The 26691-nt window shown below is 42.8% G+C and overlaps 1 protein-coding gene across 1 annotated transcript in view; it reads left to right on the top strand.

Moving 5' to 3' along the window:
- zc3h3 (zinc finger CCCH-type containing 3) overlaps positions 1-26691 on the top strand; it is a 260428-nt gene that overhangs the window by 153292 nt on the left and 80445 nt on the right. The window contains exons 6-8 of the mRNA XM_067978747.1: positions 16008-16092; positions 18106-18264; positions 18776-18845. Coding sequence (XP_067834848.1) covers positions 16008-16092; positions 18106-18264; positions 18776-18845 — 314 coding nt within the window. The remainder of the gene's footprint in view (positions 1-16007; positions 16093-18105; positions 18265-18775; positions 18846-26691) is intronic.

Below are 26691 nucleotides of genomic sequence, written 5' to 3'. Positions count from 1 at the left end.
CCGCAGCCGAGGGAAGACTCATTTGAGAAGACATGGCTTCCATTCCTGGAATACTGCACACGTATAATTATTCCTCAAGCCACTGTACAGTGATGCAGGTTAATAAGGCTATAAAAAAGGCAAACCAAGCACTGGGGTTCATTTCTCGAGGGATAGAATTGAAAAGCAGAGACGTTATGTTAAACTCTATGGAACTTTGGTTAGACCACACTTGGAGTACTGTGAACAGTTCTGGTCTCCATATTATATAAAAAGGATATAGAGGCATGGGAGAAGGTGCAAAGAAGATTTACTAGGATGATACCAGGACTGAGAGGTTATACCTATCAGGAAAAGTTGAACAGGCTGGGGCTATTTTCTCTAGAAAAGAGAAGCCTGAGGGGTGACCTGATAGAGGTCTTTAAGATTATGAAAGGGTAGATGCAGAGAAGATGTTTCCACTTGCGGAGGAGAGCAGAACTAGGGGCCATAAATATGAGATAGTCACTAATAAATCCAATAGGGAATTCAGGAGAAACTTCTTTACCTAGAGGGTGGTTAGAATGTGGAACTCACTACAACAAGGAGTACTTGAGGCGACTAGTAAAGATGCATTTAAGGGGAAACTAGATAAACATATGAGGGAGAAAGGAATAGAAGGATATGCTGATAGGGTTCGATGAAGTAGGGAGGGAGGAGGCTCGAGTGGAACGTAAATACTGGCATGGATCTGTTGGGACGAATGGCCTGTTTCTGTGCTCTATGTTCTATGTAATTCTATGTTCTGGTTGATTCTCTGTTGCAATAACAACACTGTCTGAAACTGTGATAAAGCCAGTCTAAAAATCAAGTTAGCAGCTTGTAAACCATAATTTGTGAAGCAGCCAGGATAATGTACTGATGACTGGTGTCATACTGGCTGCTCATACAGTAGCACAACGAGAAGAGCTCTTAAGGGACATTCATGTCGTTTGATTAAAAAGTGACATTCATGTCATTTGATTAAAAAATGACTATTATAGAATCATAGAATCATAGAATCATAGAAGTTACAACATGGAAACAGGCCCTTCGGCCCAACATGTCCATGTCGCCCAGTTTATACCACTAAGCTAGTCCCAATTGCCTGCACTTGGCCCATATCCCTCGATACCCATCTTCCCCATGTAACTGTCCAAATGCTTTTTAAAAGACAAAATTGTACCCGCCTCTACTACTGCCTCTGGCAGCTCGTTCCAGACACTCACCACCCTTTGAGTGAAAAAATTGCCCCTCTGGATCCTTTTGTATCTCTCCCCTCTCACCTTAAATCTGTGCCCCCTCGTTATAGACTCCCCTACCTTTGGGAAAAGATTTTGACTATCGACCTTATCTATGCCCCTCATTATTTTATAGACTTCTATAAGATCACCCCTTAACCTCCTACTCTCCAGGGAATAAAGTCCCAGTCTGTCTAACCTCTCCCTGTAAGTCAAACCATCAAGTCCCGGTAGCATCCTAGTAAATCTTTTCTGCACTCTTTCTAGTTTAATAATATCCTTTCTATAATAGGGTGACCAGAACTGTACACAGTACTCCAAGTGTGGCCTCACCAATGCCCTGTACAACTTCAACAAGACATCCCAACTCCTGCATTCAATGTTCTGACCAATGAAACCAAGCATGCTGAATGCCTTCTTCACCACCCTATCCACCTGTGACTCCACTTTCAAGGAGCTATGAATCTGTACTCCTAGATCTCTTTGTTCTATAACTCTCCCCAACGCCCTACCATTAACGGAGTAGGTCCTGGCCCGATTCGATCTACCAAAATGCATCACCTCACATTTATCTAAATTAAACTCCATCTGCCATTCATCGGCCCACTGGCCCAATTTATCAAGATCCCGTTGCAATCCTAGATAACCTTCTTCACTGTCCACAATGCCACCAATCTTGGTGTCATCTGCAAACTTACTAACCATGCCTCCTAAATTCTCATCCAAATCATTAATATAAATAACAAATAACAGCGGACCCAGCACCGATCCCTGAGGCACACCGCTGGACACAGGCATCCAGTTTGAAAAACAACCTTCTACAACCACCCTCTGTCTTCTGTCGTCAAGCCAATTTTGTATCCAATTGGCTACCTCACCTTGGATCCCATGAGATTTAACCTTATGTAACAACCTACCATGCGGTACCTTGTCAAATGCTTTGCTGAAGTCGATGTAGACCACGTCTACTGCACAGCCCTCATCTATCTTCTTGGTTACCCCTTCAAAAAACTCAATCAAATTCGTGAGACATGATTTTCCTCTCACAAAACCATGCTGACTGTTCCTAATTAGTCCCTGCCTCTCCAAATGCCTGTAGATCCTGTCCCTCAGAATACCCTCTAACAACTTACCCACTACAGATGTCAGGCTCACTGGTCTGTAGTTCCCAGGCTTTTCCCTGCCGCCCTTCTTAAACAAAGGCACAACATTTGCTACCCTCCAATCTTCAGGCACCTCACCTGTAGCGGTGGATGATTCAAATATCTCTGCTAGGGGACCCGCAATTTCCTCCCTAACCTCCCATAACGTCCTGGGATACATTTCATCAGGTCCCGGAGATTTATCTACCTTGATGCGCGTTAAGACTTCCAGCACCTCCCTCTCTGTAATATGTACACTCCTCAAGACATCACTATTTATTTCCCCAAGTTCCCTAACATCCATGCCTTTCTCAACCGTAAATACCGATGTGAAATATTCATTCAGGATCTCACCCATCTCTTGTGGTTCCGCACTTAGATGACCTTGTTGATCCTTAAGAGGCCCTACTCTCTCCCTAGTTACCCTTTTGCCCTTTATGTATTTGTAGAAGCTCTTTGGATTCACCTTTGCCTGATCTGCCAAAGCAATCTCATATCCCCTTTTTGCCCTCCTGATTTCTCTCTTAACTCTACTCCGGCAATCTCTATACTCTTCAAGGGATCCACTTGATCCCAGCTGCCTATGCATGTCATATGCCTCCTTCTTCTTTTTGACTAGTGCCTCAATCTCCCGAGTCATCCAAGGTTCCCTACTTCTACCAGCCTTGCCCTTCACTTTATAAGGAATGTGCTTACCCTGAACCCTGGTTAACACACTTTTGAAAGCCTCCCACTTACCAGACGTCCCTTTGCCTGCCAACAGACTCTCCCAATCAACTTCTGAAAGTTCCTGTCTAATACCATCAAAATTGGCCTTTCCCAATTTAGAATTTTAACTTTTGGGCCAGACCTATCCTTCTCCATAGCTATCTTAAAACTTCCTTTTTAAAAATAAAACAGTTTCAGAAAATAGTGATGAACATTCCCCCCCTCCCCCCTTGCCTATTTCTGTACTTTTTGGGGGGTTGGTGGAGGTTACCAGTATTTTTCTTTAAATAATAAGAGCTGATGACCGAGTTGAAGAGCTGGCTCGAAGAAATTGCTGAGCCGTAAAACACAAGGGAGCTGAATTAACGTCACTGGAGATTTATGGCAGGCCTTGGATAGGACTTGTATAACAAAACTTGCAGTTATGGAGCCACCTTATTGCGTAGCTGCAAATGTCTTAAAGAACGAGTTACTTCTGCAGTAGCTTGTTATGTAAGCAAATACAGCACAGTCATTCTGCATCAGGAAAGCCGCGCAAACTGCGAAAATAACTGCATAGTCTCTTTTTTTTGATGATGATGTTGGTTGAGGGAAGATTATTCGCCAGGACATCCGAAGAACTCCATGCTTTGCCATGGCCTCTCTCATCAGGCAGATGCGTCCCCTGTTTTAAAGTCTCATGTAAAGGACAGCACCTTTGACAGTGCAGCACTTCTCATTGTGCACTGGAGCATAAGCTTAGATTTTGAGCTCAAGGGCTTATATGGGGCTTAATCTCACCAACTTCTGAACCGGAAGCAAGTGCTACCAACTGAGCCCAGCTGGCATGTGCTTAATACAATTTATAGTGGAACTACATAGGTTGGATGGGAGAGGTGGGTTGCTGACAGAGAAGTCGGATAGGTCTCAACTGAGCTTTTCCTTGATCATTTATAGACCAACTCTTTCTCTTTTGTCACCACCCCCACATACCCTTAAAGTAGTTAAGGACAAGAACACAGGTTTAGATTTTTAAAAATCATTTAAAATGTATGATTTTGTTTACCAAGCATCACAATCTCTGCCCCCTTTGGCCACACTTGCTGCTGCTTCCCGTCATCATGCACACTAAGAAGTTTTCAAGATGCTTGAGTAAGCTTTTCAATGGGCCGCATACCAGCCCACTTCTACTCTTCTTGCAGGAGAAGTTGGTACACAACAGGGAGGAGAGTACGAGAACAGGAGGAGACCCTGCCTCTGTGGACTCTAACACCAATGGAAGAGGCCACCATCAACATCATTGGCTGAGAGAGGGCACACAGAATTGGGGATGGGCAGGCTAGAAGCCACAGTAGCAAAGTGTTACAGCATCTTTCCTTCCTTTTCTCTTTCTACCTAACTCTCTCACTCATGCAGTCACACATGTTATGAAAACCCTGTAATTAGCCCAGAGTATACCTGCTACTCCATTAAGGCTGAAGATAGGGATCCTTAGAACAGAGGAAAAAGAAATAACTTGTTATATTAAATATATTTGCACAAGAATGATCATGCGTTAGTCAATGTTGATTCATCGCATTACAATAGCAGGTCGGTTGTCTGCCTTCACTCCTTCTCTTTTATTGGCTGGGGCGTGGTTTTTAGTCCTTATCTACTCGTCATTCTTATACAGTGCTTGTCCTCAGTTATAGTTTCCTTCTATTTGTGGCTATTCAGTTCCATCCATCTGGTCCTGTTATTTCGCAAGTGCAGACACAGCCCCTCAAAAGGTCAGATGCAACTTCAAAGTAGGAAATTTTAAGTAAGAAATTTCAAATGTTTAAAAGTTCTGCTAAATCAGCTGTCGTTGCGATCTTGTGAGTAGTATGTCACCACCAAGTCATTTCTTCTCATTAAATCATATTGCCGCGTGTGACAGTAGTCCACTGATCAACATTTTAGCAGCATTAAACCTTGTACAATCAGCAATTCCTTAACATCAATACCTAACTTATACAATCAGCAGTTTCTAACAATCATCAGTTCAATCTTGTATAATCAGCAGTTTCCAACACTGCATGACAACTTGGAGGTCCATTGCACTACCACTAATCTGCTACTGCTTTCTTTTGCCACTACGAGTTAACCCTTGTCTCTTACCCTTTTTTTGCAGTACATCAGGTGTCTTGGGCCTTGCAGTTGTACAGACTGAAAGGAAGAACCCACCCGAAGATGCAACTGCTTTCGCCCTTCCAAGCACCATTACAGAAATCAGCACTCTGCATGGTTTAGATAGTGAGTTATAGGGTTCTGCACAGGATGATTCCATGTTCTGTCGGGAAGACAAGGATTCCAGCGAGTACGCCTCCTTTTTGGTCTCCCTGCAGCAGCAGCTCTGTTTGCTCTTCCTCCTGCTGCTGCTGTTCCTCCTCCACTTTCTAGAAGGATCGTAAAGAAAAAAAATGGTATTACCAGAAGCCCCTTAAGAGTTCAGAGTGTCCTACAACTGCTACAAGTACTTCGAAATGTTCTAAGTAGCAAAACACCATGCTATAATGCAAGCAAAGCGTCTTCCAAAACTTTCTAGGGTTTTATGTGAGAAGCTGAGGACCTTTAATTATTGCTGAAATGGCCACCTCACAACTTGTTCTGCCTAGCAGTAGCAACGTGGGCAGAGATAAAAATGGCACTGGGAGTCCTGACCATATCATTTGCCCCTGATTTCCATATATTCATTATGCCCCCTCTGTTTCAGGTGGGAGCTCTCGCAGCCTAAGTCGCGATCCGGCCAAAAATCACAACATTGGCAACCAGTGTTAAGTCAGCACTTTGGTTTCCCACCCAATTTTGGTTCCGCTACCGCCCCTTATTTAGGCTCTAATTTTAAGAGCCATAAGGGAATCGCTGTTGTGCTTGTCATATCTTCACATGAAGAATAGCGTGAAGTTGTGGAAAGATTTGCAGGTGATTAAGTCTGACAGGCCGTGCCGTGGACGGTCCTTCCATGGCCATAACCATCTTTGTACCAGCCGGCGGGGTGGTTAATCCAATATGGTGGGAGGGTTTTATGGGTTCCCACAACCCATACGATGAGAGGGAGTACCACCCACAACTGCCAGATGCAAGTATCCCACTGGGTGTCAACGCAGGATTCAGATCCGGAGCTCCGGTCTTCACTTGTTGGCAATGTCTGGAGCGGGGTTCGCACTTTCTGACTCAGAGGAGGGTATGCTTTCACTAAGCTAAAGACTCGCTCTATTGCTCCTGTAAAGTGCCTGAATACCAGCTCTGAAGTGATCAAACAGACTTTTGATTTTACACTACTTAAGGTTAAGGCATATGGAGAAAGGATGGGCAATTGGGGTTAAAAAGGTAAAGAGCAATCTTGAACAATAAAATAGTACAGCAGGCTTGTGCTTATGTAATCAGCCACTGCCTCCTGAGGAATTAGCGTTGATAGGCTTGGAATGTAATTTTTATTTTCTTAGTTACCAGACAACACAAATGTTAGAAATTCAATACCTGTATCAGAGGGTAATCGATTATGAGGTCCCTAATATCCTGCTTAGATCGTGTGAACATAGAGACAATGAGACAGATTTTGCTGTCAGAGTAACGGTGAGGCTAATGGCGCTCGCTGTTATTGGTGCGTAAATGGTACAGCAACTTCAGGCGAAGGGCGGATGCGCAGTTAAGTGCGAATATGCAAAAGTTGCGTGCTCCACCTTTAGCTGCATGAAAACAGCATCTCACCATTGACATGCATTGAATGTCCTGAAGTGTTGTATTTGCACGAGATTTTAAAAATGTTAAATTTTAACTTCAAATTTTTTCTTACTTTTCCTTTCTGATCTTTTTTTCTCTCTTAATCCAATCTTTCTCTCTTTTTATTTCTCCTTCTGTACCTGATTTGACATTGAATTCAACCCCTTTAATTCACTCTCCTTCTCAGCCCTTATGCTGTTTATTTCCCAATCCTTATTTAAATTAGAAGGGGCAGAAAACACTGGCGGGAGTAGTTTTATGTCCCCTAATAGTAGCAATACCGTTGAACAGTGAATCATGAAATAATAGGAGCTTGTAACAAAGGAAATGCAGCCATCATAGGGGACTTTAATCTGCATATAGACTGAGCAAATCAAATTGGCAAAGGTAGTTTGGAAGACGAGTTCATGGAATGTATTCGAGACGGTTTCCTAGAGCAAATACGTCATGGAACCAACCAGGGAACAGGCTATTTTAGATCTTGTATTATGAGATAGGGTTAATTAGTAATCTCTCAGTAAAAGAACCTCTGGGGAAGAGTGATCATAATATGATAGAATTTCACATTGAGTTTGAAAGTAATGTACTTAAGTCAGAAACTAGAGTCTTAATCTTAAATAAAGCCAATTACATAGGTATGAGGGGTGAGTTGTCAAAGGTAGGATGGGAAATTAAATTAAAGCGTTTGACAGTTGAAAAGCAATGGCAAACATTTAAAGAAATATTTCAATATTCTCAACAAATATACATTCCATTGAGAAATAAAAACTCCACGGGAAAAGTGATCCACCCATGGCTAGCTATAGAAGTTAAGGAAAGTATTCGATTGAAAGAAGAGGCCTATAATGTTGCTAAGAAGTGTAATAAGCCTGGGGATTGGGAGAGTTTTAGAAACCAACACAGGACGACCAAAAATTGATGATAAGGAAGAAAATAGAATATGAAAGTAAACCAGCAAGAAATATCAAAACGGATTGTAACAGCTCCTACAAATATGTGAAAAGGAAGAGAGTAGCAAAAGTAAACGTTGGTCCTTTAGAGGCTGAGACAGGAGAAATTATAATGGGGAATCAGGAAATGGCAGATGTGTTAAACAAATATTTTGTATCTGTCTTTACAGTAGAAGACACATAAAGCATTCCAAAAATAGTAGGGATCCAAGGCATAAATGAGAGTGAGGAACTTAAAACAATTAATGTCACCAGAGAAAAATACTGGACAAACTAATGGGACTAAAAGCCAACAAATCCGCTGAACCTGATGGCCTACATCCTAGGGTTCTAAAAGAGGTGGCTGCAGAGATAGTCGATGCATTGGTGATGATCTTCCAAAATTCTATAGATTCTGGAATGGCCCCAGTGGACTCAAAAAGGTAGGAAATGTGACCCTGCTACTCAAGAAAGGAGGGAGAGAGAAAACAGGGAACTACAGGCCAGTTAGCCTGACATTGGTTGTCGGGAAAATGCTGGAATCCATTATTAAGGAAGTGATAGCAGGGCACTTAGAGAATTGTAATATGATTAGGCAGAGTCAACATGGTTTTATGAAAGGGAAATCGTGTTTGACAAATTTATTAGAGTTTTTTGAGGGTGTAACTAATGGAGTAGATAAAGGGGAACCAGTGGATGTAGTATATTTGGATTTTCAAAAGGCATTCGATAAGGTACCGCATAAAAGGTTGTTACACAAGGTAAGGGTTCATGGGGTTGGGGGTAATATATTAGCATGGATAGAGGATTGGCTAAAGGACAGTAAACGGGTCATTCTCAGGTTGGCAGGCTGTAACTAGTGGGGTGCAGCAAGGATCGGTGCTTAGACCTCAACTATTTACAATCAATATTAATGACTTAGATGAAGGGACCGAGTGTAATGTATCCAAGTTTGCTGACGATACAAAGCTAGGTGGCAAAGCAAGCTGTAAGGAGGACACAGACAGCCTTCAAAGGGATATAGGCAGATTAAGTGAGTGGGCAAGAAGGTGGCAGATGGAGTATAATGTGGGGAAATGTGAAGTTATTCACTGGTAGGAAGAATAGAAAAACAGAATATTTTTTAAATGGTGAGAAACTATTAAATGTTGGTGTTCAGAGAGATTTGGGTGTCCTCGTACAAGAAACACAAAAAGTTAGTATGCAGGTACAGCAGGCAATTAGGAAAGCAAATGGCATGTTGGCCTTTATTGCAAGGGGGTTGGAGTACAAGAGTAAGGAAGTCTTACTACAGCTGTACAGGGCTTTAGTGAGACCTCACCTGGAGTACTGCGTATAGTTTTGGTCTCCTTATTTAAGGAAGGATATACTTGCCTTAGAGGCGTTGCAACAAAGGTTCACTAGATTAATTCCTGGGATGAGAGGGTTGTCCTATGAAGAGAGGTTGAGTAGAATGGGTCTATTCTCTCTGGAGTTTAGATGAATGAGAGGTGATCTCATTCAAACATATAAGATTCTGAGGGGACTTGACAGGGTAGATGCTGAGAGATTGTTTCCCCTGGCTAGAGAGTCTAGAACGAAGGGGCATAGCCGCAGGATATAGGTCGGCCACTCAAGACTGAGATGAGGAGGAATTTCTTCACGCATAGGGTTGTGAATCTTTGGAATTCTCTACCCCAGAGGGCTGTGGATGCTGAGTCATTGAATATATTCAAGGCTGAGAGAGATAGATTTTTGGTCTCTAGGGGAACCAAGGGTTAATGGGATCGGGCAGGAAAGTGGAGTTGAGGTCGAAGATCAGCCATGATCTTATTGAATGGTAAAGCAGGCTCGAGGGGCCCTATGGCCTACTCCCACTCCTATTTCTTTTATTCTTATGATCATAAATCTCATTGGTTAAGGAGATACCCAGTTGCTTGCCCTGTTCACTCAGGTGCCAGATGCCCTGTTTCCCTCACTGTATCGTTATCAGCTCGCACTTTCAACAACTTTGTGGGCAAAAAAATTTTGAGCTGAAGGTTGCAGAGGCAAGTCTAACTAACAGCAGATGCTCTCCATTCCTCTGACTCTGGCCTCTTGTGCACTCCTCTCTCTCTTCACTCCACCGTTGGCAGCTGTGCCTTCAGCTGTTCAGGCCTCAAGCTGTGGAATTCTTTCCCTAAACCCTTCCACCACACCTTATCCGTCGTCTTTAAGATCCTCCTTAAAACCACTATAACTAAGCTAATATCGTATCCTTTGATTTTTTTTGTCTGATTACACCTCTGAGTCACAGGGTGTGGGTGCAAGTTCCACTCCAGAGACTTGAGCACAAAATTTAGGCTGGCACCTCAGTGCTCTACTGAGGGAGTGGCGCACTGTTGGAGATGCCATCTTTTGGATGAGGCCCCATCTGCCCTCCATTGTAGACGTGAAAGATCCCATGATACTATTTTGAAGAAGAGTAAAGGAGTGTCCCCGGTCCTGGCCAATATTTATTGCTCAACCAACATCACTAAAACAGATTATCTGGTCATCTATCTCATTGTTGATTGTGGGACCGGGCTGTGCACAAATTAGCTGCCACGTTTCCTACATTACAACAGTAACTACACTTCAGAAATACTTAATTGGCTGTGAAGCGCTTTGGGACCTCCCTGATGTTGTAAAAGGCGCTATATAAATGCAAGTCTTTTTCTTCTTACTTTACGCCTCTGTGAAGCACCTTGGGTGTTTTTCTATATTACAGGTGCTATATAAATGCAAGTTGTTGCTTAGGATGTCATGGATAAATAAAGAGGTTATAAACAAATTAACGTTGAAGAAGGGGGCTTACGAGGACTAGTAAGAATAATAATGATGAAAAAACAAGGAGGATATGAGAAAATAAAAGGGGTTAAGAGCAGGATAAGGAAAGCTAAGAAGGGAGTATAAGGAAACAAATTCAATAAAACATCAAAAGGAATAGAAAAGTATTTTACAATGTATCATTCAAAAGAGAATGGTTAAAAGTGAGGTGGGACCTCTAAGAGGAGAGGATTGTCAATTTGTACATGATGGTCAAAAAGTCAGGATATTAATAAGTACTTTGCATCGGTCTTTATGAAAAAGAAAGATATCAGAGAGCAAGTGAATCCTGAAGTGCTTCAGAATGAAAGGAAAGTTAGTTAGGCTCAAGGAAAATAAGCAGCCAGGAGCCCTACGGGATATATCCTTGGATCACGAGGGAGGAAATTGCCAAAGCCCTAGAAATTATATTTCAGTGCTCTGGAGACAGAGCTAGACTGGGTAATTACAGGCCAGTTAGCTTAACATTTGTGATAGGGAAAACGTAGAGATTTCAATTAAGGATGAAATTACCACATTTCTAGATAAAGAGAAAATAGTTAGAAGTAGCTAGCAAGGATGTCAAAAGTGCCGATCATAGTTGATAAACCTCAGAATTCTGTGTGGAGGTAACAGACATGGTAGATGGGGGGGAAGTGCAGTGGATGTAGTGAACCCTATGGACTTCAGGCAAGTTTTTGACAAGATGCCACATGGGAGATTACTACAGAAGATTAAAGGGGTATGGAATTAGCCGGAGGATAGCAAACTGGATTAAAATTAGTTAGAACAGAGAATACGGTAGTTTTTCAGAATGATTGGAAGTGGGTTCAGTTCTGGGACCACTTCAATTCACTGTGCATATCAGTGGTTTAGATATAGACCTAGAGGGAGTGGTTTCAAGATTTGCAGATGGTAACAAAATAGGAGGTATAGTTTTTTTTAGAAGATCAAAGAAATTTGCAAAGATACAATGGGGGAAAAAGTGAAAGATGAAATTCAATGCCAATAAGCATGAGGTGATGCATTTTAGTAGGAAAAAAACAGCAGTAATTATACATTGATTGAAAGTAGGCTCAGTGCTGTGGAACAGCAGAATGATTTGGGGGCAACGGTTCACAGCACATTAGGTGCATCACCTCAGGTTGATATGGCAGTAAAAAAAAAGCTAATTGAATTCTAGGTTTTATCACGAGGTATACGATAAAAAGTCAAGGAGTAATGATCCTATTTAAAACCTTAATACGACCTCATAGTACTTGTACAGCACTGGACTTCACACTATAGGAAGGATATTGAGACTTTAGAAAGGGTACAGTGCAGATTCACTAGGATGCTGCCAAAGACTTGAAAAATTGGGTCTTTTTTTGTTAGAACAACACAGATGATATGGTAGCAGTGTTTAAAATAATGAAAGTGTGGGACAAGGTAAATGGAAACAGACTGTTTCTAATAGTTGCGGGATCTTTGAAACGAGGGAGATGCAAGATTAAATGCAACCGATTTAGAACAGAGGGCAGGAGAAATCCTTTGCATAGACAGTTGTGAGTCTGTGGAATTCACTTCCAGAGTTAATAGTTGAGGCAGAAACTATGTCAACATTCTAGATTGGATTGGGAAGGTGGATGAAAGGATATGGGAACAGGGTGGACTATTTGCTTGCATATAGGGTAAACGGTGGCACATATTGGTTGGGTTGAATGGCCTGTTTCCATGTTGTAACTTGTATGTATTTCTATGTAGCTCAGTAAATTATTCAATCATAATCCTGTCAAGGGGCTTCTGTAGTATGTGTATAAAGACAATAGGATAGCTCCCTCTCAGTCAATTAATGGTCAGTAGTTCAGTTGAGCTGTTCGTATAGCGTGTATGTTGAGAGAAGGGAGGATCTCTCTAAGTGAATTCGAGATGTTTGCACATGTTCCAGGTAAACCAGTCAGATTCCCTGTGCTGACCCCAGCTCCAAATAGTCCATTTAATTTCCTCATTTTGTTCAATCTGTACGTCGTGCCTCCATTGCCTATTGTGACAGTTTCTTAATGCCTGCGTGTGTAAAACATGCCCAAATTAGTTGACATAAGCACTTACTCACAATTGAACAGATGGGGAGCCAGATCGACAACACCTTGATGACTCCAGTCAACCAAGCACTGGGTCTTCTGCAATTAAATTGTACTCTTTCAGTCTGTGACGTGGACAGGTTGTCATGTAACTAAAGTCATTTTCTGTTGTTCGTAGAGTCCTGTTTCTGCCTTGTGATCTGTGTAAAATACAAGATTTGTTAGCAGTGCAGTTGAAATGAACACTGTTAGAGAGGGAAAGAAAAAGTCTAGCTGACTTTCTCCCTCCCCACCACCCCCCACACCCCCCCAACTTTTCTCTCCTTTGACAGAGGTCGGGCATAGCTATGATTTCCTCCCCCTCGTGATTACCAATCATTGCCGCCTCCTCCTTTTAATAAGTGCACACCTGTGGACAATGGGTGAACACAGGCTCAGGCATATCTGTGATTTCCCTCACAGCTGATTAGTCTGCCAACACTCGCTGTCAAGGCTTTCCTATGAATATTGGGCAGGTGAGGAATAATGGGTGAGGCAGCGTAGGAACATTGCTGTCTATGGCACTGCACCCAGCAAGGAATCAGCAGCTTTGGGAGAGGAGAAAAATGATAAGAAGATAAGGGAAAAGAAAAGTGAAGCGTGTTATCAGTGTCAGTGCATTACCAGGATAATGGGTGTCAGCCGTGTCTCAGTGGTAGTACTCTTGCCTCTGAGTCAGAAGGTTGTGCGTTCAAGCTCCACTCCAGAGACTCGAGCACAAAATCTAGGCTGACACTCCAGTGCAGTACTGAGGGAATGCTGCACTGTCGGAGGTGCCGACTTTTGGATGAGATGTTAAACCACAGCCCTGTCTGCCCTCTCAGTTGGACGTGAAAGATCCCAAGGCGCAATTTCAAAGAAGAGCAGCGGAGCTATCCCTAGTGTCCTGGCTTATATTTATCCCTCAACCAACATCACGAAAATAGATTATCTGGGCATTCTCACATTGCTGTTTGTGGGTCCTTACTGTGCACAAATTGACTGCTGTGTTTCCTACATTACAACAGTGATTACATATCAAAAATATTTTATTGGCTGTAAAGCGCTTCGGGACATCCTGAAGTCGTGAAAGGCGCTGTATAAATGCAAGTTCGTTTTTTTTCTTTTAGGATAGCTGTGATGTGGCCAGTTGAAAAGGCAGGACAGAAGACAGAGTTGTAAGCAGGTAGCAGGGCATTTAAAAAAAGGAAGCACGTGGATGTGCAAAACAGGCCCATTTGTGAAACAGGGCTGGATTGTATAGGCACACAGCAAAAGCAGCAATCAAACAACTGTCAAAAACAACCATCAAAAATCATCAAAATTACCTGATTGCTGCCACCCTCTAAACCGGACTCTCTGATTCAAAACTGACTGGCCAGGTTTCCATCGTTTTCACTTAAGTGACCTTCGGACAGTAGTGGCAAGCAGATTTTCTTTTTTTTTTCTCGTTGATAGTTCCACCTGCGGTTATTAATCTCTCTACAACAACTACTTGCATTTATATATAGCGCCTCTAACGTAGTAAAACGTCCCAAGGCGCTTCACGGGAGCAATTATCAAACAAAATTTGACACCAAGCCACATAAGGAGATATTAGGACAGGTGACCGATAGCTTGGTCAAAGAGGTAGGTTTTAAGTAGGAAAGAGAGGTGGAGAAGCGGAGAGGTTTACGGAGGGAATTCCAGAGCTAAGGGCCTAGACAGCTGAAGGCACAGCGGCCAATGATGGAGCGATTAAAACCAGGGATCCATAAGAGGCAAGAATTTGAGGAGCGCAGAGATCTGGGAGGGTTGTAGGGCTGGCGAAGGTTACAGAGATGGAGAGGGGCAAGGCCATAGAGGGATTTGAAAACAAGGATGAGAATTTTAAAATCGGAATGGGAGCCAATGTAGGTCACCGAGCTCAGGGGTGATTGATCAACAGGACTTGGTGCGAGTTAGGATATGGGCAGCAGAATTTTGGGTGAGCTTAAATTTATGGAGGGTGAAAGATGGGAGACCGACCAGGAGAGCATTGGAATAGTCAAATCTGGAGGTAACAAAGGCATGGATGAGGGTTTCAGTAACCGATGAGCTGGCAGGGGCGGAGACTGGCGACGTTACGGAGGTGGAAGTAGGCGGTGTTGGTGATGGAGTGGAAATGGGGTCGGAAGCTTATCTCAGGGTCAAATAGGACGTCAAGGTTGCAAATAGCCTCATTCAGTCTCAGATGGTGGCCAGAGAGAGGGATGGTGTCGGTGGCTATGGAATGGAGTTTGTGGTGGGGACCGAGGACAATCGGTCTTCCCAATATTTAGTTGGAGGAAATTTTTGCTCTTCCAGTACTGGATGTTGGACAAGCAGTGTGACAAATCAGAGACAGTGGAGGGGTCGAGGGAGGTGTTGGTGAAGTAGAGCTGGATGTTATTGGCGTACATGTGGAACCTGACATGTTTTCGGATCATGTTGCCGAGGGGCAACATGTAGGTAGGTTTTAAGAAACAGTCTAATATATAAGATAAAAGAAGAAAAATCACTAATGTTAGCAATCTGCACCAAAACATAACATGCTGGCAATGCATACTAAGACATCAACAAGGGCGTTGGCAGAGCGGTTGGGCGTCATCAGTTTACATGTGGAAGCTGTGCTTGTGGATATTGTTTCCAAGGAGTTGCATGTAGATGAAGAACAGGAGGGGATCAAGGATGGAGTCCTGGGACACGAGATGACCATGATGGCACAAGAGGAGAAGCCGTGATGTTGACCGACCGGTTGCGCGTTTCCAGCATTTTTCTATTTTTGCAGTTCAGAATAAGTTAGAAGGAGCAGGCTTAATGTGCCAATCAACTTTTTCTCATTCCATAATTTTCTTTCCAATCAGTTAAGTGCAATTTTCAAAGTGCTAACCAATCCCTCCCAGCCATGCTGGTCCCCGTGATAATAATACCCAGTCAGTCAAATTATGCTCTGCATCAGCACACGTACTATGACCCTGTAATCTGTAATAACTCACCAGAGGGTTAAACTGAATTCTTTATGCCCTCCACAGCCATTTCTCTGCTGAGGGAAGGAGTAGATGTTCAGAATAGGGTTTTGCACGCTCTAGTCTCACGCTGAAGTCTGGTGTTAAGTTACGTTGTGCAAAATTCACATCATCTGATTTTACAAAGCTGATTTCAGATGTACAGTATTTTCTATTCGAGGAAGCTTAAGTGAACTAAGCCCATGTTGCACAACATATCAGGGTTGGAAGTAGTAGAACAGAAGATGAGATAGATGAAAAGCTGATAGTTCAGTGACCTCAAGCTTTGCATTTAAGACCTGCAGATTGTAAGATAAATGGTAAACTGAGAGAGTCTGACATTTTATTTTTTTTGTTGTTCTTCCCTTCCTTCAAACAGTCAGGTTGGAGGCTGATTTCGACACCGGTGACCTCTATCTGCCCAGCAGCCTGACCAAAGCGGTCACTCATCGGCACATTGCAAGGTCAGTTAATGCATCTGCTCATTGTGCTGGTTTAGAACATTATTTTATTTTCCAAATTTGCATCTGAATTGGGGGTTAATCTAAAACGCACTGTTCGGAGATTGAGTTTTGCTCTAACGTATCAGTGTAAGTTGTGTATTAATCCATCGTGCCTCAGCCACACCAGCATGGAAGGCAGACGTTTGACTGTTATAGCATGTGAAAGAATGACATAGCTTTTTGCATCCCAGGTTCAGAAACTAGGACAAACCTGCGTCCAGTACGACTTGCAGCCCAGATTTTGTAAGAGATGCTAACATCAGCCACTGGTAGACTTTGAAATCGGGTTCCTGTGGAAGTTTTGATTTTAATGCAGACGGAAGTATATTTTCACCTTATTTTAGGAACACCTGAAGATAGGAACAGGAGTATGCCATTCAGTCCCTCGAGTCTGTTCTGTGGTTCAATTAGATCATGGCTGATTTGTATATCGACCCCATTTACCCGCCTTTGCTCCACATCCCTTGATACCCTTACATAACAAAAATCAAGCAATCTCAGTCTTGAAAGCTTCACTAGACCCATCACTCAGAGCCTTTTGGGGGAGAGTGTGCCAGATTTCTACTACCCTTTGTATGAAGACATGCATCCTGATTTCACTCCTGAATGTCCTAGCTCTAATTTTAGGATTATGCCCTCTTGTTCTGGATTCCCCCACCAGAGGAAATCATTTCTCTTTATCTACCCTATTTAATCTTTTTATCATTTTAAACACCTCGATTAGATCACATCTCAACCTTCTAAACTTAAGGGAATATAAGCCAAATTTATGCAACCTATCCTCATAATTTAACCCTTTAAGCCCTGGTATCATTCTGGTGAATCTGTGCTGCACTCCCTCGAAGGCCAGTATATCTTTCCTGAGGTGCAGTGCCCAGAACTGAATGCAGCACTCCAGATGGGGTCTGACCAAGGCTTTATACAACTGAAGCATAATTTCCTCCCCTTTGTATTGCAGTCCCCTTGAGATAAAGGCCAACATTCCATTAGCCTTTTTGATTGCTTTTTGTACCTGTCTACTAGCTTTTAGAAAAGCTCTGGGTCAAATTTCGCTACTGGATTGTTTGCAAGAAAAGTATATCACTTCAGGATTCATGACACCTGGCATTGTTTTAATAAAGTCTGCACATACAGGCAGTGTGCTGGATCCTATGGAATGCTGGGATGCAGGTTAGTGCCCACAATTCTCACCACAGCAAGTGAGTTAACTATTGAGCTTGTGGAGGAGGTGCCAACTAGAGACCAGGCACTTCCCTACAAGGGCACGAGATTTTGGCAGAAGCCTAGGAGCAGACTGACTATCCAATCAACTACAGAGTAACCCAATTCTAGCCCCATAATTGAAAACATGTTCTATGTCTTTTCCCCCACCATCAAAAAAAAAGTACAAGTTATAATATAGAATAATAACTACTGTTATGAAGGATGCTGACTGCAGTTTGTCTAACTGCTGGTTATAGTTTGTGATTGTGGGGAATATAGGGTCAACCGTACCTTTGGGATGGGTTCTTGTGGCTTTGGCTTGGATGCAATTAAGGTCATTAAAGATGTTTCCTACTCCCAGGCTTCTTAGGCCCTCATGTACATTGTTTCCTCAGTCATGAATCCAGGCAAAAAGCCTGCTCCCAGGCCTAAGCTTTGGATGAACCAGGGTGATCCTGGGTTGTGCTCTCTCCCTGTGTACAACTGTCAGTTGATTTTTTTCTCTTCCTCCTTCCCTTTCGCCTCATGTGATGCCAGTGCACCCAAGATGAGGAGCTTGCCATGAGAGGAATTACGAATGCCTTAAGACCCTCTTCCTTTTCTTCACTGTGCTGCAGATAGGACCTAACTGTATCCCTCAATTAGATTTTACTATCTATGTTATCCCATTTATTTTAAACGGGTTATCGCCAGTGCCAAATTAAATTAACATTGATTGGAAAGATTAGGCTCTAGTTTCCTAAAATCTAACCAAATATTGTCTTCCCATAGCCGTGCCGTGCAACGCAGCCTGGCTATTATCAGACTGGCCAAGCAGAAGAAATCCAAGAAGAAGGAATACTGCATGTACTACAACAGGTTCGGAAAGTGCAATCGAGGGGACAACTGTCCCTACATACATGACCCTGAGAAAGTAGCAGTCTGTACAAGGTGCGTCTATATCAGTGTATTTGATTTTTATTAACCATTTGTTGAGTGAAATTTATTATGCTCATCAAACTGAGAGATGCCTTAAAAATCAAAAAAAAATTACAGCAACCAGGGCATTTACAGAGCGAAATGGGCAGCAAGTGCAACGTGGAAACCCCATTCTTCTGCAGAACTGCGTTAATATCTGATGTCAGAATGATGCAAAGGGAATTCGGGACACTTTGCCCATGCCAAACTGGACTTGGAAACAGTGTTGCATGTAAATATATATATAAAGTGTCTGACATTGCAATAGGAGACCTCAGTACTACAACCTTCCATTTTGCCCACTGTTACACCTGCCAACTCGTTTTATTTCTCTTTTTGATTCAGTGGTACCTGCTCACTATATAAAGTGACTACTGTGCAGTCAAAGGACACTCCTTTAGAACAGGCACAAACAGTCATTTCAGGACATTAGAAAACTGCAGGGCCCCATGGCACTCTTTATTCTCTGTTTTCTTTTTGGCAGATTCCTACGTGGAACGTGCAAAAAGATTGATGGGACATGTCCTTTTTCGCACAAAGTTTCAAAAGATAAGGTAAGGGTTTTATTTTTATCATAGTGTAAAAAGGAAATCACCTTGACCAGATGTCACTTTCTTTAAGGCTGGTTTCTTGATGCTGCACTGATGGTTCAGTTGGTAAGTGTTCTGGAGAACTGAGCCATACACACCAGGATAACCTAATCTGTGCTAGTTAGCTGATGTTCCCTGGGGCAATGGTAAGGATAGGCTACAATTGACCTCAGCATCTTTAAGCTGGAGAGGGGGGTAATCAGCCAGGGCTCGCTCTCCTGATCATTACACAGTGTCCCTTACTGGAATGTGGACATTGGTTAAGAACAGAGTCAGATGTGTCTGATGTCCCTCCCCCAATCTTTGTGAATATTAACCTGTCAACATTCGCTGCCCATGAAGAATGGCCACTGGGGCAAAGTACTGGAGGGCAGCCGACGCCAGTGGCACTGTAGCAAATACAAGTCAGCATCTTCAGGAAGAGAGGGGAGGAAAGGACTGGTTTCTTAATCAGCTTGAATACCAGAGTAATCCAGCACTCATGATAAACTTACCGATACTGGAAGCAACTTTACTTTCCGACTCGTTCAGGTCAAGTTTCATGACAAGTAAATATGATCCATTTTGGGAACTGCGGCAAGAAATGGCTCCCTTGGGCTGTGTCAGCACAGATAGATCAGATTCAGCAATAGCGGTTGTCCCTGCAGTGTTTGTGATGTCAAAAGAATTTAATGAAGTAAAACTATTTCATTGGGTTTTATTCCACTTCCACGTGTAGTGTAATGGATAGCAAACATTTTACATGACAGCAGTATATCAAACGATGCAGGTTATGTTGTAAACCGTGGAAGTAAACAGCTGCCACGGTTTTTTATCAACTTTTTTTTATCAATATCAATATCTGCTTCAATATCTCCAAATGCTGCTCTGCTCAAAAACACTTCTAAATGAGTGTTTTCCCCCTCTCCAATTTTCTTCCCTCCTTTCCTGAAGGTGCTGACTTGTGCTTGTGTACAGTTCCACAGGAATAGAGCGCTCTCTAGTCCCTAACTCGAGTATCCTTTCTGGCTTTGTGAGCTTAGCTGTGTCAGTAGGCTGTTCAATCGTTTGGAAAGATCACAGCCGAGCCTTAATCTAATGCCACCTAATTTTCTCTCTCTCATGTATGAGCATATGCATTCATATTTTCTCTCTTTTTCACACATACAAAATCTTTCTCGCGCATTCTCTCTCACACGTTCACTCACATTCTCCCTCACACACCTTCTATTGCACTCTTGCTCATATACTGACTCACACTTTCTTATACTCTTGCTCTCCTCCTCATATTCCTTTTCTCTCACACAATTACGCCCATGTTCCAGCAAGAGTTACTGAATATTGATCAGAAGCAGGAAATATGGCTGATTTTTCCCACCCAAGCCAGGAGTGCTGAGGCCAATTGCAATGCATTTGTTACTCTTTATAATATTAGTCTTCATTCTTCAGAATTGAAACTTGCCTAGAATTGAAATCACCCAAGCATTGGAGCTGAGTGATAAATTCTCTAACATTCTGATTCACAGGTGGACAACATGACTCAAATTGCAATGAACACTGTTTAATTGATAAATTACGCAAGCAATGCATATAAAATAAACTGTAAAATATTGGTGTAATCTGAAGTGAGTTAATCGGCATCGTGACTGGTCTTAACTGAACCACTCATCTCGTCTTGTTTAAATGGCTTGCTTTTTTTGCTTCTCGTTCCTGAAGCAATAGTCCTGTTTACTTCTGAATTGATTGGCAATGATCCCTATAACAGTTGTGTGAAATAGCATTTTTTTTTTAAAAGTCTGCTTGAATATATCAAACACAAGTGCAAGTTTCCTTCAATTTTTTAAAGAAAGTACTGGCATTTATTATAGAGCCTTTTGTTTCCTCAGGATGTCCCAAAGTACTTTACAACCTATGATTACTTTTGAAGTATAGTCACTTCTGTTATCTTAGCAAATGTCTTTTGGTGCTGTTGTTTGAGTGAGGAATGTTGGCCAGGACACCAGGAAAATATTCCTGCCCTTCGAATCGTGCCACAGAATCTTTCATGACACTTTTGTTTAGAAAAGAACTTGCTTTCACGAAAAAGCGCCTTTTATGACTCAAGGACTTCCTAAAGCGCTTTACAGCTAATGAAGGGCTTTTTGAGGTGTAGTTACTGTTGTAATGTAGGGAAACTTGGCAGCCAATTTGCACACCGCAAGATCCCACAAACAGCAATGTGATAATGACCAGATCATCTGTTTTAGTGATGCTGGTTGAGGGATGAATGTTGGCCAGGACAGTGGGAGAACTCACCTGCTCTTCTTTGAATAGTGTCATGGGATTTTTTACGTCCACTTGAGAGGGCAGACGGCCTCGGTTTAACATCTCATCCAAAAGACTGCAACTTTGACAATGCAACATTTCCTTGGTACTGAATTGAAGGGTCAGCTTAGAATATGCCCTCAAGCCCTAGGGCTGGGGCTTGAGCTCACAATCTTCTGACTCAGGCAAGAGTGCGACCAGCTGAGTCAAACTGGTACTTAAACCAGGTATAGTCAAGAATGTTTAATTGGTTTTCACTCAAGAGGAGGATGTAGTCTGAGTCATAAATGCAGATGACAGTAAGGTCCCACAAGCAGCAATGAGATAAATGACCAGATGATTTTTTTTTGTTGGTTGAGGGATAAATAAATATTAGCCAGGACACCGGGGAGAACTCTCCTGCTGTTCTTCAAATAGTGCCATGGAATATTTTTAAATATAAACTGTAGCTTCGGTTTTAACATCCAAACCGAAACATGGCACCTCCCAACAGTGCAGCACTTCCTCAACCTAGATTGTGTGCTCAAGTCTTTAGAGCCGGCCTTGAACCTACGACTTTCTGACTCAGAGGCAAGAGTGCTACCACTGAGCCAAAGTTGACACGTGAATAAAAATGGAGGTAAACTGAACAAAGAGTAATATGTCCTTGTTCATTTTTTAAACTCCAGTGTCCCACTCCTTCTCTCCCCAACGAAGCTACATTTTCTGGTTATTTCTCCATTGCTTCACCTATTGGTTTACTCACTCAATCAGCCAGGAGAGCAGGATATCCAAGGATGTCTGCAGAGCTGCTGTTGATGACACTTTGATCAGCTTTTTATAGAATTGTGAAACCAAGGTTAGGGTTTTTGGCTAGCACAGGACACCACCCTGGTTAAAAAGAGGAGGCAAGACATGGTGGTTAAATGATGCCCAGCTGTAAATTCTAGGAGGAAAAGTAAACTCAGATGACAGAGTACTAAAGGAAGTGGCCCTGGAAATAGTGCATTGGTGATCATCTTCCAAAATTCTATAGACTCTGGAACAGTTCCTACAGATTGGAGGGTGGCAAATGGAACCCCACTATTTAAAAAAGGAGGGAGAGAAAAAACAGGGAATTACAAACCAGTTAGCCTAACATCAGTAGTGAGGAAAATGCTAGAGTCTATTATAAAAAATGTGATAACAGAACATTTGGAGGGCATTAACAGGATTGGACAAAGTCAGCATGGGTTTATGAAAGGGAAATCATGCTTAAGGAATCTACTGGAGTTTTTTGAGGATATAACGAGTAGAATAGATAGGGGATAACCAGTGGATGTGGTGTACTTGGATTTTCAGAAGGCTTTTGATAAGGTCCCACACAAGAGGTTAGTGTGCAAAATTAAAGCACATGGGATTAGGGAAAATATACTGGCATGGATTGAGAATTGGTTGACAGACAGGAAACAGAGAATAGGAATAAACGGGTCTTTTTCCGGGTGGCAGGCAGTGACTAGTGGGGTACCGCAGGGATCAGTGCTTGGGCCCCAGCTATTCACAATATATAGCAATGATTTGGACGAGGGAACTAAATGTAACATTTCCAAATTTGCAGATGACACAAAACTGGGGTGGAATGTGAGCTGTGAGGAGGATGCAAAGAGGCTCCAATGTGATTTAGACAAGTTGGATGAGTGGGCAAGAACATGGCAGATGCAGTATAACGTGGATAAATGTGAGGTTATCCACTTTGGTTGTAAAAACAGAAAGGCAGATTATTATCTGAATGGTGATAGATTGGGAAAAGGGGAGGTGCAACGAGACCTGGGAGTCCTTGTACACCAGTCGCTGGAAGCGAGCATTCAGGTGCAGCAAGCCGTTAGGAAGGCGAATGGTATGTTGGCATTCATTGCAAGAGGATTTGAGTACAGGAGCAGGGATGTCTTACTGCAGTTGTACAGGGCCGTTGTGAGACCACATCTGGAGTATTGTGTGCAGTTTTGGTCTCCTTATCTGAGGAAGGATGTCCTTGCCATGGAGGGAGTGCAACGAAGGTTTTACCAAACTGATTGGACTGACTTATGAGGAGAGATTGGGTCGACTAGGCCTGTATTCACTAGAGTTGAGAAGAATGAGAGGTGAGCTCATCGAAACATATAAAATTCTAACAGGACTAGACAGACTCGATGCAAGGAGGATGTTCCTGATGGCTGGGGAGTCCAGAACCAGGGGTCACAGTCTCAGGATACGGGGTATGCCATTTAGAACAGAGATGAGGAGAAATTTCTTCACTCAGAAATTTCTTCACTGTGGAATTCTCTACCACAGAAGGCAGTGGAGGCCAAGTCATTAGATGTATTCAAGAAGGAGATAGATATATTTCTTAATGCTAAAGGGATCAAGGGATTTGGGGAAAAAGCAGGAACAGGGTACTGAGTTAGACTATCAGCCATGATCATTTTGAATGGTGGAGCAGGCCCAAAGGGCCGAATGGCCTACTCTTGCTCCTATTTTCTATGTTTCTACGACAGGTTCCATAATTTTGAGTTCCCAGGAAAGAATGAGTTATTGTAGGAAACAGTGCAATGTCTCTTCCACACAGCGAGATGGAAGTGATTTTCAAAAAATTATTTTTCAGGATGTGGGCGTCGCTGGCAAGACCGGCATTTATTACCCATCCCTAGTTACACTTGAGAAGGTGGTGTTGGGCCACCTTCTTAAACTGCTATAGCCCATGTGGTGAAGGGGTTGTGGCGGGGTGGGGGGGGGGGGGGGGGGTGGAGAGAAGAGAGAGAGACCGAGACCTCATTGACCTCTTGCGAGAGAGTGGGTGAAGGGGGGGGGGGGGGGGAGAAGACATCTGAAGGCGGGGGTTGGGGGGGGAGGGGAGAGAAGATATCGGAGCAGGGGGGTGCAGGTGATATCGTTTGCAAGGTATGTTTAATTTTTTTTTGCAATAGCAAATGTAATTTTATTTACTTTATTTTTCATTAAGCCGGCCCTTCACGCCTGGTTTCACCAGTTGTGAATCGGAAGCCGTTTTAAAGCTGCCCAGGTAAGTTCAAAATCGTTTTAAATGGCCAATATGCCAAAAATAACGTACCTTGAGTATGGTACATTTGCTTGTTTAAATATCGTCCCGCCGGCTTTAATTGCCAGTGGGACTTCCAGGTTCGGGTACGGCGCATGCACCCAGATGAACTCTGGGTTGTGCGTGTTCTTCAGCGGGATGGAGCTGGGAATCCTGCCCGCTCCGGATTTCTCCGATTTTCTCTACCCCCATTGCACTCGGACTTTCATTTCAAAATTGAGCCCAGGATCCTGTATGCTTTTTTAACCGCTTTCTCAACCTACCTTCAATGACTTGTGTACATATAACCCCAGGTGTCTCTGTTCCTGCACCCCCTTTAGAATTGTACCCTTTAGTTTATATTGCCTCTCCTTGTTCTTCCTATCAAAATGTATCACTTTGCACTTCTCTGTGTTAAATTTCATCCGTCCATTCCACCAGCCTCATCTATGTCCTCTTGAAGTCTTTCACTATCCTCCTCACTGTTCGTTACACTTCCAAGTTTTGTGTCATCTACAAATTTTGAAATTGTGCCCTGTGCACCCAAATCATTAATATATATCAAGAAAAGCAGTGGTCCTAGTACCATTGCTGATATTGATGATGGGGGACTCAGCTATGGCAATGCCATTGCATGTCAAGGGGAGGTGGTTATGTTCTCTCTTATTAGAGATGGTCATTCCCTGCCACTTATCAGCCCAAGCCTGGATGTTGCCCAGGTCTTGCTGCATGCGGGCATCGACTACTTCATTATCTGAGGAATTGCGAATGGAGTTGAACACTGTGCAATCATTAGCGAACAGGCCCCCTTCTGACTCTATTGTGGAAGGAAGGTCTTTGATGAAGCAGCTGAAGATAGTTGTGCCTACGACACTGAGTCAATTCGATGGACATTTAGAGCTTAAGGGAAATATAAAAAGAAAAAGGAGACGGACGGAATGTACACTTCAGTAGGCAAGACTGTGTCTTAACTTTTCCTTCGCTGCCTTTTGCACCCTCTTCTTCTCCCCTTCCCCTTACAATGCTACAATACCATAAGACAAAGGAGGAAAAGAGTTGGAATGCATCAGTTGAGACCGGCATACAAATGTGCACCCTTCAAGCCCTTTACCAGCTGCCTAGAGACAGGAAATGCTGTCTGTTTAAATGGCTGCAGCGGGCCCCAGATCGGAAAAGGCCTGAGTGTTATTTACAAACTACATCACCAGCATGCTTTGATTTATTACTTCTGGGAGCAGGAAGCCTCTAGGAAGCAGAAACCTTGCTCCCAGTTCTACTGCTCCCCGTTAACCTGCATTATTACAAGGAGCGGCGCAGTTAGGGCCATTCATCACACTCTCAGGCAGAAGCAGCAAAAAGCCAATACCTTGGTTAAGCTCGTAAATCCGATTATAAGAAGTCAGGTAACAGAATTTACAAGTTTGGGCGAGGCTGCAGCCAGAGAGTGAGCCTTCACCATAAAAAATGATTATACTAGTAGGGAGTTCACCAGCTGAAGCACGCCTCTTAAAGAAGGTAAGTATTGAGTCATTTTGTTTGCTTTTTCCGGTGCATTTTGTTCCACACATTAGTTGGTTTTGTTGGGTTGTCCTCCATTTTTGCAGTTTTGGGGTTTATTTCCCTTCCGATCTCCATTATTTTTGGTTACTGTCGGCTGTGTCATCACAACTTTAAAAAGAGGTGAGGATGGATATTCCTTTGGTGGTTTTTGACATGCTGCATAAATGAAATGGTGAAGAGGGGTTCGTGAGGGGCCAATTGTAGAAGCAATGATTTGCAACTATCCCAGGACATGTATTTGGACATGTCAAATGAGTCATATCTTTATAGTTACCACAGGATGAAACTTTCTTGGTCCCAAATTTTTCCAAACTACCCTAGTAGTCCTGCCATGCACACGTGTCAGAAAAGTAACAACTGCTATTTTTGCAAGGGGCAATACCAAAGTGCACAGTGCCATCTTAGAGGGAATGGAAACTGACAACTTAGGATTGTACCATGGTTGAGGAGCTCCACAAGATGTGTGAGCAAAATTGACAAAATGCAGTTCCCTTTACTTTCCTCCTGATACCAGTAAACTTCTTCCTTATTTAGAGCCCAATGTAAATGAGTTGGGTGACCTTCCTCCATGCACAGTGTTTTTACTGGATGATGGCCTGCCATCCCAACTACCCCCTTTTGGTGTACCTCTTGCAGCAGGACAGTAAGCTCTTCAGCTTGAAAAGCAGCAGTCCTGCCTTCAAGTCTCATCTGTACCATTGTGAACAATTAGGAAACTTTTCTGACACCAACATACCTTTATGACAAACTGCTGCTCTTTAAGAACTGCACTGGATTTTGCAATTCCCCAGTAAGTGTGCTGCAGGTCAAGTTCTGAGAGAAATCTTTTTGTTTGCCTGTAACCTAGTCAAACAAGGGGGTGGCTGTATACCACAAATATTGGTAAGACTCTTCCCCCTGAGGCACAAGCACAGGTATACCTGCGAATTGAGTCAA

The sequence above is a fragment of the Heptranchias perlo genome, chromosome 3 (genome assembly GCF_035084215.1).
Source record: "Heptranchias perlo isolate sHepPer1 chromosome 3, sHepPer1.hap1, whole genome shotgun sequence".
NCBI lineage: Eukaryota > Metazoa > Chordata > Chondrichthyes > Hexanchiformes > Hexanchidae > Heptranchias > Heptranchias perlo.
The sequence above is the reverse complement of the archived record's forward strand: the minus strand, read 5'-3'. Positions and strand labels throughout refer to the sequence as shown.